The sequence below is a fragment of the Stomoxys calcitrans genome, chromosome 4, assembly GCF_963082655.1.
Source record: "Stomoxys calcitrans chromosome 4, idStoCalc2.1, whole genome shotgun sequence".
NCBI lineage: Eukaryota > Metazoa > Arthropoda > Insecta > Diptera > Muscidae > Stomoxys > Stomoxys calcitrans.
In genome coordinates, this window is record NC_081555.1 from 184345610 (window position 1) to 184361465 (window position 15856).

The 15856-nt window shown below is 39.8% G+C and overlaps 2 protein-coding genes across 2 annotated transcripts; both read left to right on the plus strand.

Annotated features, from left to right (window-relative positions):
* Positions 1–1958: 1958 nt before the first annotated feature.
* On the plus strand, positions 1959–3834 carry LOC106088332 (odorant receptor 94a). Its single transcript, XM_013253792.1, has 3 exons — positions 1959–2677; positions 2745–3111; positions 3235–3834. The coding sequence occupies exons 1-3, from the start codon at positions 1959–1961 to the stop codon at positions 3289–3291; spliced, it is 1143 nt and encodes a 380-aa protein (XP_013109246.1). The 3' UTR covers positions 3292–3834.
* A 5496-nt stretch (positions 3835–9330) lies between these two features.
* LOC106088331 (odorant receptor 94a-like) lies at positions 9331–12847 on the plus strand. The gene is made up of 3 exons (XM_013253791.1): positions 9331–10049; positions 10117–10483; positions 12791–12847. The coding sequence occupies exons 1-3, from the start codon at positions 9331–9333 to the stop codon at positions 12845–12847; spliced, it is 1143 nt and encodes a 380-aa protein (XP_013109245.1).
* Positions 12848–15856: the final 3009 nt, after the last annotated feature.

Genomic DNA, 15856 nt, shown 5'->3' on the forward strand with positions numbered 1-15856 from the left:
AAGGCAGCAGGAGCCGACGGGGTACCCGCTGAACTATTTAAGCCCGGAGGCGACACGCTGATAAGGCGTATGCATCAGCTTATCTGCGCAATCTGGCTAGAAGAACGAATACCCGATGATTGGAACCTCAGCATACTATGACCCGTACACAAGAAAGGAGACAAGACGGAATGTGCCAACTACAGAGGAATAAGTCCCCTCCCCATCGCATACAAGATACTCTCGAGCCTACTGTGTGAAAGATTAAACCTAAAGTCAATGAGATAATTGGGCCCCATCAATACGGCTTTAGACCAGGTAAATCCACCCTAGACCAGATATTTACACTGCGCCAAATCCTGGAAAAGACCCGAGAAGGACAAATCAACACCTACCACCTCTTTGCTGACTATAAAGCCGCCTTCGATACTCCTTTACGTTCAAAGGTATTTCAAGCCATGTCTGAGTTTGGTATCCATGCAAAAATATATAAGACTCTGCATGATGACACTTGCTGATACGCGTTCCTCAGTAAGAATAGGAAAGAATCTCTCCCAACCATTTAATACCAAACGAGGTTTCAGACAAGGAGACAGCCTATCGTGTGTTCTCTTTAACATACTGTTGGAGAAGATTATACGAGATGAAGATGTGAATAGATATGGCACACTAATCACAAGAGAACACATGCTACTCGCCTATCGATATCATAGATCGGTCATCGGAAGTAGTAACTGCAGCCTTTGAAAGAATCAAAAGAGAGTCAGTGATAATGGGTCTGGCAGTAAATGGAGATAAGACGAAATGGATGGTTTCAACTCCCAAAAAGCCTTGCACAACCGAGCAGATAAAGAAAATGGAGAAAGTTGGGAACCACAGCTTTGAGACAGTCAGTAACTTTATCTACCTCGGCACCGCCGTAAGCGGAACGAATGACACAAGTTTTGAGATTAAGCGAAGAATAATACTGGCAAACAGATGCTACTTTGGACTAAGTAGGCAGTTTAGAAACAAGGCCACCTCTCGAAGATTACACTATACAAGACACTGATACTACCCGTGCTGTTATATGGTTCTGAAGCATGGGTACTTATGAAAGCAGATGAGGCAGTGTTTGGAGTATTTGAGAGAAAGATTCTTCGTAAAATATTAATGGAGAATATAGGCGACGTATGAACCACGAGCAGTATGAGCTATATGACGACGATAGCATAATTACACGCATCAAACTACAATGGCTGCGTTGGCTAGGTCATGTTGTCAGAATGGATGAAAAAGCTCCAGCAAAGAAGTTTTTTGAAGGCAAACACGGTGGTACACGCAAACCGGGAAGACCAAAAGCCCGATGGAAAGATCAAGTGGTGAGACACACCTCGAAACTTGGTGTCAGAGATTTTAGAATGGGCGCAGAAGATCGGGGCGCTTGGAACGCTATTCTACGTTCGGCTAGTGGAACAAATATTCTGTCATAGCTAATTAAATGAAGGAAACATTTTTTAGATTATTCGATAGTAGTATCATACAAAAAATTCAATTTGGATTCTAAAAACTTTTGCAGTAAAGCGGTTTTTCACCATATTTCACTAATGCGAATTCAATTGCATTGAATAACACCCAAAGTGAATGGTATTTTCCTTTAAGTTTCACTTAAGCGGGATTTTTCACTAAAGCGTATTGCAGTTATGCATTCATGAAACTTTATGGCCATGTTTTAAATACTGCACCAAAGAGATGGTGATGAGCAGCTCTTAGCTCTAGCCACAAAACGTAGGAACTCTGTATATTCAAGTTTGAATGCGAGTGCAATACCAACAACAGATAGTTTCAAATCAAGTGACTTAACATTGGCCACCGTTCTATATGGAATACGGTGCAAGCTGTTGCAGTATACATTGCTCAGACGGAAATACGGCGAAAAAAGATGTATAAATTCCTCAGCAAATTGCGCAAATTAGATTAGTTTCTGCTCCACCACCACCATGTCCTTCGATACTTTGCAAAATTCGCGCACTATTCACAAAATATTGACTTTTGTCGGCCTTTGGATCGAAGGCGATATAAAGCGGGTGCCAGCGCTTGTGATTAGTCTGCTTATACATGTGCCTCTGACATTTACCTACACGCTGCTTATGTGGATGGAGGTTATAGCTAGCACCGACATTACCCAGGCCACTGACGTCCTCTATGTTGCATTGACTGAGACCGCCCTAATTGTTAAAATTCTCAGTATACTGCGCCGCAGGCATCTGGCCAAATCCATGTTCAGGCAATTACGATATGATGACAAATTTCAACTTAAAAATGTCCAGGAGCACATGATGTGGAGGAGATCCTTTAAAACCTTTGGCATTGTATCCTCTTTGTATATTACAACCAGTCTCAGTGTGGTGTGGATTGCTTTTACGGTCCCCCTGTTTCTCAAGGAGTATACGCTGCCGTTTCCATTCTGGACACCATTCGACTGGCGCCAACCGATCTACTACTGGTATGCCTATATCTACGAAGTACTGGCCATGCCTCTGACCTGTTTGTCAAACTGCACCCTAGATATGTGGCAGTGCTACATAATGCAACATTTGGCTGCATGTTTGCGGCTGAGTGCCATGCGCCTGCAAAAGCTAGGCCACGCAAATGAGAACGATGTGGAAGCAACAGAGACGGTGATTTGCATCATACAACTGCAGCAGGAAGTGAAGAGGTTCGAAAGGTTCAGGGTTTAGTCCATATGGCCATAAGTTCTAAAATGCCACCAATTTCATTTACAGAATGTCTTTGATATGCGAACGCATTGTTTCGAGTCCAATTTTCGCTCAGATTTTGCTAAGCGCCTTAGTGTTATGTTTCAGTCTATATCGGCTGCAACATTTTAACATTCTCGACGATTTGGGCAGTTGCCTGGGTTTGATTCTGTACGCCATCTGCATGACACTGCAGATTTACCTGCCCTGCCATTACGCCCATCAGTTAACATTTGAATCTTCACTATTACTGGACAGTATCTTTAGCTGCAATTGGACAACTATGTCGCCATATAATCGGCGCCTGATACTCCTGTACATGAATTATTTGAAGAGACCAATCATCCTTAGGGCTGGAAAGGTATTTAACATTGGTCTGCCGACTTTTACAAAGGTATGCTTGCCGCATCGTAGTTTTAAACTTTTTGAAGTGCAAAAGAATGAACAACCCGTTTTAAATATCTTCTGAACTTCCGAACTGATACAAACTGCTGTTGTCTTTTTTCATGTATTGCAGACTATAAACAACGCGTACAGTTTCTTCGCTTTGCTACTCAACATGGACTTAATGTAATGGGATTCGTTTAATGTTATCTCTTCTATGGCATCGATCTCAAATATAAAAGGATTTTGACTTGGTATCCTTTGAGGACATAGAACACAAATGCATTGTTACTAGAACCTAGTGAACACTCTTTTTAATATTGCAATTCTGCTTTAGATGTTACTTTGAAAAATCACACCCAACTTTATTTTCTTATCGCTCTTTTAATTGCAGTGGAAAATTTTCTCTTAAATCCCTAATATTGGCGAATACCAAAGCTTGTCTAGGCTCATATAAAGGAAAACCTAGGAGAAATATTCGCCCGCCTTAGTACCACTGTGTGTTACAGTTTACTTTGTGCACAACAGATTAATTTAAACTTTTAGGTGGGTAGGAAACAAAGTAAAATCTTTTTCTACACGGTAGACACGTTCCTAAAAAATTCAACTAAATCAAAAAAGTAACAAAAAAAATTCACGGCTCATATGTGAATTCTGAGATACACAAAAAATCGGGGAAAATGAAAAAACTCAAATATATCCATTAAAAACCGTACAAAATACTGACATTACCCTTCACTACACACACGCAAATAAATTTAGATTACAGTTTAAATTCAATCCATAAATAAATTAACATAAACAAGTAAAAGCGTACTAAGTTCCGATCTGGGACTTGAATCTTATATACCCTCCACCATGGATCGCACTTGTCGAGTTCTTTTCCCAGCATCTCTTCATAGGCAAAAATAGGATAAAAGAAAATATTTACTCTGCTATTAGAGCAATATCAAGGCATGGTCCGGTTCGGACCACAATTAAATTTTATGTTGGAGACCTTTGTAAAATGCCAATTCGAAGTAAAATAGAGAGATCGATTTATATGGGAGCTGTATCAGGCTATATACCGATTTAGACCATAATAAATACGTATGTTGATGGTCGTGAGAGGATCCTTTGTACAAAATTTAAGCCAAATCAGATAATAATTGCGACCTCTAAAGGCTCAAGAAGTCAAGATCCCAGATCGGTTTATATGGCAGCCATATCAGATTATTGACAGATTTGAACCTTATTTGGCACAGTTGTTGGAAGTCTTTGCGAAACAAAATTTCATTCCAAGCGGATGAGAATTGCGCCCTCTAATGGCTCAAGACGTCAAGATCCCAGATCGGTTTATATGACAGCTATATCAGGTTATAGACCGATTTAAACCATACTTGGCACAGTTGTTGGATATCATAACAAAATACTTCGTGCAAAATTTCATTCCAATCGGATAAGAATTGCGCCCTATAGAGGCTCAAGAAGCTCAAGACCCAAGATCGGTTTATATGGCAGCTATATCAAAACATGGACCGATATGGTCCATGTTTGGTATTTACAATACCAACCGACCTACACTAATAAGAAGTATTTGTGCAAAATTTCAAGCGGCCAACTCTACTCCTTCGGAAGTTAACGTGCTTTCGACAGACAGACGGACGGACGGGCATGGCTTGATCGACTTAAAATGTCACGACGATCAAGAATATATATACTTTATGGATTCTCAGACGAATATTTCGAGTAGTTACACCATCCTATCCACCATCCTATGGTGGGGAGTATAAAAAGCGGAACATTAAGAACTTTTCAATTATCTTGTATTACCTCATCCACAAAATTATTTGTTAAATACAATGTGTATTTCCCTTAATTTAAACATGGTGTGTAGAAGTGTTCTACAAGGTTGATGATTCAGAATCGTGTAATAAAAGATTTTAATCGACGACAAGACGCAATTCAATATTTCGAGGTGTTACAATTGGAATGACGAGATTCGTATACCCTCTACCCGCCGTAGGTGCGTTTATATGGAGTACAGTGGCCCAAAATCGAAATTCATCGGCCCCAAGTCTTTAACTTAGGTTCTCGTAGGTTCTCAAAAGTCCATATAAACTCCTATACAAATCCATTCTCCCTGCACTTAACTTGTTGAATTCTCCCGAAGATAGCGCGTGATTGTTTGCTGAGGGCACCGTGACCCAGAGGTAAGCACAAACACAATTTGATAAACACATGTATTAAAACCTTCTATTATGGATTTGTACTATGATCTGCCGTATCCGTTATGCTATAAATAAAACAAAATGCACTTCGCACAATAAAATACCTACTTTAGGATGGACGCCTTAAAAATTCTTGTTGTGTTTTCTTGTACCTAGCAACCATTTGTCTGTTGCTCTAATGATGTTTGGCATTGGACATACCAGAAATTTTGCTCCTGGGCGAAACTGTAAAAATTATCTCTTGTTTACCATCTGCATTCGACTGAGCTGCTCTTCCTCAGACAAAACGAAAAAGGAAAACATGTTGTTTGTAGGAATGTGTCTATACCAGTGACGAGCACACAATTGCAATTAGGTGCCAGCCCATGGTCTTGCTTGGGAATATTTGCTTGGGTCTTTTTGCCCATCACTGTTCTATTCGCTCATGAACTCACCCATTTTCTGTAGTAGGATAGACATTTGCGGCTATCGAAACACTTATGCAATGAAAGAGTTTTGGGTTTTTTAGGAAATGAAAGGTTATTTTACCGTAGGCGAAGCTGTTAAACTATTTGCAATAAACAAAGTTAATTACATTACAACAAAGTTAGTTACAAAGTTAGTTACATGCTACGTTTATTGCAAATGTTTGATATGTTGAAGAGAAACGTTAGACGATTACAATAAGTATTTTGTTTGTCGTACAAAAGTCCCAAACGTTTTGTTATTTTGCGTGTAATCATTCAGTTTGTAACACCTCGAAATATTCATTTGTAACCCCATAAAGTATATATAAATATTCTGGATCATCTCGACGTTCTAAGTCGATCTAGTCATGTCCGTCCGTCCCTCCATCTGTCGAAATCACGATAGCGGTCGATCGAATGAAGCCTTTCGCTTCAAATTTTCACAGAGACTTCATATTGATGTTGGTCGTTGCTGATTTCAAATGGGCTACATCGATACAGATTTGGATTTAGCTGCCATATACAGACATCTCCTGATTTGATTTCTTGAACCCTTGAAAGTCGCAATTTTTTTCGATTTGGCTGAAATGTTGTTTTGTTTTAACTTCCAACCACTGCCCCAATTATGGTTAAATCAGTCCATTACCCGATACAGCTGCTATATAAACCGGTCTTCAAATTATATTTATTGAGCCTCTAGTACGTGTAATTCTTAATCTATTACACCGAAAATTTGCACGTAATGTTTTGCTATGAAATCCAAAAACTGTGCAATGTGTGGTGCAAATCGGTTCATTACTTGATACAACTCCTATATTAACCGATATCTCCATTTAACTTCTTGTTCCTCTAAAAGGGGCGCTATTGTCATCCGATTTGTCTGAAAAGTAAAGTTTAGTTTCACACGCCAAGTTTGATTAAAATCGGTTCATAGCTGGATATAGCTCCCATATAAGCCGATCGCTCGAATTAAAAAGGACGCAATTACTATCCGATTTGGCTTAAATTTTGAACGTGTTTTTTTCCATCCATAACTTGGGAGAGGTCCAATATTTTTGAAAAAGTCATTTAAAGAAATGAGATAAGTTCGATTGATGCTGGAGGGTAAAGAGGACTCGGCCATGCTGAACTTAACGCTCTTTTATTTGTTTTTGTTTTTGTTTTTTGGAAGACATAACAAAACCCCTCATGCAAAATTTCAACCAAATCGGATGAGAATTGCGCGCTCTATTGGCTCAAGAAGTCTAGATCCAAGATCGGTTTATATGGCAGCTAATTCAAAACATGCACCGATTTGAATCATACTTAACACAGTTGTTGAAAGTAATACCAAAACACTACGTGCAAAATTTCGGACGTTCGGACAGACGGACGGACATGGCTATATAGACTTCAAATGATATGACGATCAAGAGTATATATACTTTATGGAGTCTCAGACGCATATTTCGAGGTGTTACAAACAGAATGACGAAATTCGTATACCCCCATCCTATGGTGGAGGGTATACAAATATTTGAATTTACGATTATGTCTCTGAATAAACTATGTTCCCATAAACATTGATATGAAATGATCAATGAGTGCAGTCCGATTCAAGTTTAAGTTCAATGATAAGGGGCCTCCTTTTTTATGTCGAATCCAAACGGCGTGCCGCATAGCGACACCACTTAGTAGGAAGGTTTTAACATGGCAGCATACCTCAAAAATGTAGCCAGCATTAGTAAGGGGATAACCACAACGGGAACTTTTTCTGATGTTCACGCCGGGATTTGAACCCAGGCGTTCGACGTCATAGGCGAACATGCTAACCTCTAGTAATTTGTTTTATTGGATTGCAAAGGGTTTTTATTCTATGTCTTTTAAATGATTATATTTATCTTCAAAATGTCTCTTCCTTATACCAGATCTCTTTCGGTCCACATGAATCTTTTGGATGGTCTTTAACGATTTATAAATCGGTTTGAGGTTTTTTGAATGGAGCAGCTTCTGATGAAGTTGGACCCAATATGATTCTCAGATTTATATTGGTGATAGGTCTATGCAGATATTTAAGGTCGTGTCGGCCCCATGACACTTTATTCATAACAGATACGTATTCCACTCCCAAATTGTCTTTATTGTACCAAATAGTTTTGGGTATGGTCCAACGACCCCCTCATCTCGGACTTCGTAGCCCCGAAAGGCTTGGGATTCACTAAATTTACTGATGGAAATCCTTTGGCCTTCACGACAAAATCGTCTGCTCTTTCATTTCGCCTTACTCCGCTATGGGCCGCTAATCTCCTCCTAAAGACTGTTCGCGACTTTACCGTACTGGTTGTTGACTTTACCGTACTGGCGTGATGGGCAGTTTTCTGTCCCTAAAGATGTGTGCACTCGAATTCCTCGCGTCAATACCATATCACCTCACGCATTCCGTGATCGCCCGGATCTTCGCCTTCAGGGCCGTTTTATGGCCAGGCACTCGGGAATGTATCTCAGTCGCTGAGTTCTCAATATAGACCGCAAGCCCGCTTTGTCCTCTAACTTTGATCCATCCGTGTAGCATCCACTTCCAAATAGCAATACCAGAGTTCCAGTCAATCTAAGACTGTTCCTCAGCTATCGGATCGGAAACCTCTGCCATTCCTTCTAGGATTCCTATCGCCCCCTCGATTATACCGCGATGGGGTGACCTCCTATTAAGTCTCATAGCCGCAGTGGCTGCCTCACACTTAATCTGCGTGTCTAAGGCATGATCCTGATTGCTTCGCTTATGCGAAGAAACCATATGTTCTCTGAACCTGTTGTATTATCCTTAGTTTGCACTTTTTCTCCATCGCAGTCCACCAAACTACTGAGGCGTATCGGTCTGATCATGATCCTGTGGATCCAGCTATTATCCTCAGTTTCTGGCCCCATTTCGAATCTACGGCACTTCTATATAGTGTCCAACATCTGTGGACCTTATCGGTACGCACTTTAATGTGACACAACTCGAGTTCAGTTTCCTGCTTGTAATATGTAACTACAATCGTTTTGTTGTTTCTCAACAGAACTGTTTGTTTCGCTTTTCTAGCGAGTCGTGATCGTGCATGAATGTAAGTCGACATGAAAAAGTCGTGCGTAGTTTGGCAGCCTGAACAAAATTTTGGTGTGCCCAAGGGACCAACTTTGATAAACCGCCAATTGGCCCCTGGTTATTCTAGGACACTTTAATCTGTTTCAAAACTTCAGCTACAACCATATTCCATATCTTGAAGATGTCTTTATCCGTTCAAAAATAGCAGACTCATTTCCACAATTGTTTTTCCATCCCACTGTGCGGCGTGCTGGATTTTAGGAGACGATAAAACGAAATCTCCCCGCACTTGACCACAAACTTGGAAATCAGAGTGAATACAACTTTCATTGAAGTTTCAAATTGAGATTCATTGAAGTTTCAAATTGAGATGTGTATAAAAAAACAGATGATGGCCAAACCAAATGAACTAACATAGGTTACCGCTCAATATGCAATACGGTGCAAACTGTGGCTGTATAAATTCCTCAGCAAATTGCGCAAATTAGATTAGTTTCTGCTCCACCACCATGTCCTTCGATACTTTGCAAAATTCGCGCTCTATCCACAGGATCCTAACATTCGTTGGCCTTTGGTTTGATGACGAGATAAAGCATGTGCCAGCGCTTGTGATTAGTCTGCTCATACATGTGCCTCTGACATTTACCTACACGCTGCTTATGTGGATGGAGGTTATTGTGAGCACCGACCTTTACCAAGCCACAGATGTCCTCTATATTGCCCTGACTGAGACCGCACTGATTATGAAAATTCTCAGTATACTGCGCCACAGGCATCTGGCCAAATCCATGTTCAGGCAATTACGATATGATGACAAATTTCAACTGAAAAATGTCCAAGAACACATGATGTGGAGGAGATCCTTCAAAAAGTTTAACCTTGTTTCCCGTCTCTACATAGGATGTTGCCTTTTTGTGCTGTGTGCAAGTTTAGCCGTTCCTCTGTTTGTCGAGGAGTATACGCTGCCGTTTCCATTCTGGACACCATTCGACTGGCGCCAACCGATCTACTACTGGTATGCCTATATCTACGGAGCACTGGCCATGCCTCTGACCTGCTTGTCAAACTGCACCCTAGATATGTGGCAGTGCTACATAATGCAACATTTGGCTGCATGTTTCCGGCTGAATGCCATGCGCCTGCAAAAGGTAGGCAACGCTAATGAGACCGATGTGCAAGTTACTGAGGCGGTGATATACATCATACGACTAGAGCAGGAAGTAAAGAGGTGAGAAAGGTTCGATGTTTAGTCCATATGACTGTAAATTCTAAAATGCCAAAAATTTTCTTTGCAGAATGGCTTTGATATGCGAACGCATTGTGTCGGGTCCAATTTTCGTTCAGATTTTTATTAGCGCCCTCGTTTTATGTTTTACGCTGTATCGGCTACAAAATTTTAACCTCCTAGCGGATTGGGGTTACTGTCTATGTTTGATTATGTACGCCAACTGTATGACATTGCAGATATTTATGCCCTGCTATTACGCCCACCAATTAACCGTCGAATCGTCGCTGTTGCTGGAGAGTGCCTATAGATCCAATTGGATAAACATGTCACCATATAACCGTCGTCTTATACTCTTGTATATGAATTATTTGAAAAGACCAATCGTCCTTGGGGCTGGCAAAGTGTTCAGAATTGGTTTGCCGACTTTTTCCAAGGTTCGTTTTTATATGAAGTCATAACCAAATAACCTTCAGTTCCACCTTAAGGGTGGTACTGTATTCGTTTTTAGCGAAATTGTTTCACGAGTTTTATACGATATGATCGTTTGTTCTCTTTCGAGACGAACTCAGTGATCGGAGATTTTCTTTGCAAATGGAATAGCAAAAACCAGAGATCGCAACGCATGTGAACCACTATGGAATGCGTTTCGTCATTTGGTTAGAATAAATCATCGGCCATATTAGGAGTGAAGGCTTCAAGGGCCGTACGTTGGTATGTTGTACTAATACTAAATCTAGTGCGAAAACGCCTCTATGATATAAATACCACATTAACCACGCTCGACAAGCCTGTCTATTAGCAGTACTTTTCCCAATGCATGTGTTTTTGTGTAATGTGAGATTTTTTTGTCGACACAACTGTTGGAATTGGCATCGTTGGATAAGTTGGATTTGAATAAGGGAAGTAGGATTTGATTTGTTAAACCCACCACCGAAAGATGGGGGTATATTCATTTTGTCATTCCGTTTGCAACACATTGAAATATCCATTGATCAGCGTAAAAATCTAAGATGATCTAGCCATGTCCGTCCGTTTGTCGGTTGAAATCACGCTACAGTCTTTAAAAATAGAGATATTGAGCAGAAACTTTGCACAGATTCTTTTTTTGTCAATAACCAGGTTAAGTTCGAAGTTGGGCTATATTGGACTATATCTTGATATAGCCCCCATATAGACCGATCCACCGATTTAGGGACTAAGGCCCATAAAAGCCACATTAATTGCCTGATGTTGCCGAAATTTGGGACAGTAAGTTAAATTAGGCCCTTCGACATCCTTCGTTAATTCGGCCGAGATCGGTCCAGATTTGGATATAGCTGCCACATTGACCGAATTCTCGATTTAAGGTTTTTGGCCCATAAAAGGCGCATTTATTGTCCGATGTCGCCGAAATTTGGGACAGTGAGTTAGGTTAAGCCCTTTGACATACCTCCGCAATATGGCACACATCGGTCCAGATTTGGATATAGCTGCCATATAGACCGATCTCTCGGTTTTAGGTTTTGGGGCAATAAAAGGCGCATTTGTTGTCCGATGTCGCTGAAATTTGAGACAGTGAGTTGTGTTGGGCCCTTTGACAACCTTCTTCAATTTGCTCCAGATCGGTTCAGATTTGGATATAGCTGTCATACAGACCGATCTCTCGATTTAAGGTCTCACGCCCATAAAAAGCGTATTTATTGTCCGATTTTGCCAAATTTCGGGACAGTGAGTTGTGTTAGATCCGTCAAGATCCTTCTTCAATTTGGCTCAGATCGGTTGAGATTTGGATATAGCTGCCGTATATACCGATCTCTCGATTTAAGATTTTGGGCCTATAAAAGGCGTATTTATTCTCCGATATCGCCGAAATTTGGGACAGTGAGTTAAGTTAAGCCCTTCGACATACTTCTGCAATATGGTACAGATCGGTCCAGATTTGGATATAGCTGTTATATAGACCGATCTCTCGATTTAAGGTTTTGGGGCCATAAAGGCGCATTTATTATCCAATTTCGCCGAAATTTGGGACAGTGAGTTGTGTTAGGCACTTCGAAATTCTTCTTCTATTTGGTCTAGATCGGTTTAGATTTGAATAAAGCTCCTATATAGACCGATCTCTTGATTTAAGGTTTTAGGGCCATAAAAGGCGCGTTTATTGTCCGATTTCGCTGAAATTTGGGACAGCGAGTTGTGTTAGGCTCTTCGACATTCTTCTTATATTTGGTCTAGATCGGTTTAGATTTGAATATAGCTGCTATATAGACCGATCTCTCGATTTAAGGTTTTTAGGCGCATTTATTGCCCGATTTCGCTGAAATTTGGGACAGTGAGTTGTGTTAGGTTCTTCGACATTTTTCTGCAACTTGGTTATGCCCCTCGACATCCTTCTTCAATTTGGGCCAGAGCGGTCCAGATTTGGATATAGCTGTCATATAGACCGATCTCTCTGTTCAAATTCAGATGTGTGCTTTACAATCTACACTAGTTGAAATGGTTTAGGTAAAGCACCATGATCCATTAGACATCGTCCGCTGATGATATTTCGTGGTCGAAATTGAAATCGCGATACGGAATACCCAGTCAAATGCTTCTAGCAACAACACGCTTCTCAATTTTTGTAGAGTTCCAAAAAAAGTAATCGTGAAAACATGTGTTTCATTCACCCGAGAAAAACGAGTATAGTACTAGCCTTCAAATTACAAAAGAGAAGAGCACGGAGTGGTATAAGAAAACGACATATTCTATTTTTCATATTTCAGACAATTAACAACGCCTATAGTTTCTTCGCTTTGCTACTCAATATGGATGTGAAGTGATGGCAATCCTTTGACGAAGGCATGCAATAAAGAAATATTAACGTTTGTATTAACCTGAAAAACGCATGAACAGCGAGGCACCTTCCTCAAAAACAAATGTGTGGTTACATTGAAAGCACCTAGAAACCTAGATCACGTTAAAAAAATAAATCCAATGTAACCAGCAGATGCACTCTTCATACCTTTTTTAACAGGTTTGGCATTTGGTGAAATTGGGTTTTAAACCGTTTTTTTTTATTTTTGTATTTTACTTACCAAGGGGTTGCTATAAAACGTTGTTTTCTTAAGCTAACTACTCTATTCGCCCATTGGAATACAATAGTTGTGAAAAACTTTAACAAAATGTCTACACTTGCTGGAAAAAGTATTCGTACACCCTGACCGCAAAATTTCAAACTCATCAAAAAGTTGTTGTTATTAAGGCTCCGTGCCAATTGATAGCAAAGTTGAAGGATTTGTAAAAATATGGCGTTTGGTGTGGTGAATAGTAAGACTTTTGACAGAAACAAAGAGAAAATTTTGACGTTTATAGAGCCGAGCACTATTATTATCCGATTTTGCTGCAATTTTACACAATGACTTCAACTATGGTCTTCAACATCCAAACTAAGTATGGTCCGAATCGGTCCACAACTTGGTATAGCTTCAAAAGCATAGCAAGCAATTCTTATCCATATTCCTTTGTTCGCCCATTAAGAGATACCGGGCAAAGAACTTGACGAATGCGATACATGGTGGAGGGTATATAAGATACGGCCCGGCCGAACCTAACATGCGTCTACTTGTTTATGAACTTTTTCAAATAGCTAAGCTTGTTTTTGCTCCGGCAGAAATGTCTAAAAATTGCATAGGGAGAATGTCATCGTTTGGCACAGCAAAATGTATTTTTTTTCTCACAATTTTAGCATCTTACATAGGAGTTTCACTTCGATTGGCATTGAGTTTCATGTCGTTGCCATTCGGTGTTAACATCTGATGTCCAACAAACCGACTTGCCCGGGATAAAATTTTTCGTTCTATTTTGATATACCCTTATAAGGTTATTAAAACGCAAACATTTACTCAAATATCTTTACATTATTATTTACTTACTCCCAACGATCTGTCATCCCCCTATCCACTTGTTGGCGTCGAAATTAGGCATCAGATTTTTAATCCTGTTTGGGGCTGTTTTTAGTTATGGGGCAGAGCCACCAGAGACCCATAAAAGGGGCATTTATTACCCGAGGTAGCTCAAATTGGAAAACACCTCCCTATTATATAAACGCTATTTGATGTTTAAATTGATTCTTTTTCGGGAAATTGATACTCACTTTCAGAACAAAGTCCCTGGGGTCCACCCCACCCTCAAACAGAATTTATTTACCGATCATGGCATTATGGGCCTCATATAAAATGTATTTGAAAGTTTAGCACGATTTAGCCAATTGTCTCTCTAAACCGAAAATATTTACCATTACGATAACGTAGGATTCAAAAGAAAGGTATTTGGGAGTGGAGTTCAATTCTCAAACATCAATAAAAGCTTTCCGATTCAAGTTTAAACTCAATGATAAGGGACTTTTTTATAGCCGATTTCAAATGGGGAGAATTTTTTACGTCACTATTCATTTTGTCCGATGTTATCTCGTCAGGATTTGAACGCAGGCGTTCAGCGCCATAGGCGAACATAGGCCACAGTGGCACGAATTCGATATACATATTCAGGGCGAAGTGTCCTAACCCTCAAATAATATTAGAGAGTTAAAGAAGGCGCTGCGAAGCGGGCCTGGTTCGGCTAGTACAGTATAAAACTAAGATATTCGTAAAGACAACCACACCTTGAATGGTTTGAAAGATTAGGATCGGCCTATAATTGGTGTGTTGGTAATCAGTACAAATTTCGACTTTGACTTTATGACCAAATGTCACCACCGATGGGTCAGTTGCTGCACCCAATAGCGATCACAATTTTCAAAAAAAAATTGAGGTATCATTATAAATTTCACAGTAAATTTTAGCAATTTTCGATTTTGACAAAATGGGTGGAGTGGGCTACGTCCCTGGTGGGAGCGATATCTAATTCTGAGCAAATTTTGATGAATTTTTGCACACGTATTAAGATGTTACACGAAACATTTCATGCTAAATTTTGTAAGGATCGGACCACAATTGTGGATACTTAAGACTTAAAAGGCCGAATCAAATGAAAGGTATATCTGAACGGTTTTTAACTAAATTTTGCACACACATTGGGATGTCAAGAAAAAAACTTGAAGCCAAATGTGGTAAAGATCAGATTAAAATTGTGCCTTCTATAGCTTTAAAGGCGCATATCGGATGAAAAATATATATGGGAGCTATATCAAAATCTGGACGGACTTTTTCAATAGCGTTCGTCGTTGGACCAAAAAAGTAGTTTGTGCAAAATTTTATGAAAATCGGACAACAAATGCGACCTGTACATTGATTACAAGATTACATGGACAGACAGACGGAGGGAAATAGCAAAATCGAATCAGGAAGATATTCGAAGCCGATCGGCATATTTATCGATGGATCTAGCTCTACTCCTTCTTAGCGTTGCAAACAAATGCACAAAGTTATAATACCCTGTGCCACAGTGGTGGTGTAGTGTATAAAATGTCGATGAATTAATTTTCCGCATGAATTTAAATTTAAAAATCTTACTATATTTTGCCCTCAGTAGTAGCTTAGGTTTGCACGTTTGGTGTAAGTTTTAGCTTTACTTTTTTTTTTCTTAATCTTAAAATTTTACAATAAAGCTGTTAGTGTTTCAAGAAAAAGTTTTTTTTGTTTCATGTTCAACTTCTTCTTCTTTGGAATGTTGACGGCACGGCACGCAGTAGCCTTGTATGTAGTTGCTCTTTTTATTTGCAGGTTTCTATTATTATGCGACCCACTCTAATATCATACCAATGAAGACTGATCGAGAGCTTTTTGTGACATGCATGCGTGGTTTGTGTCATCGATTAAACGAAGGCTTTCAACAGCGCAAAGCCATAAATG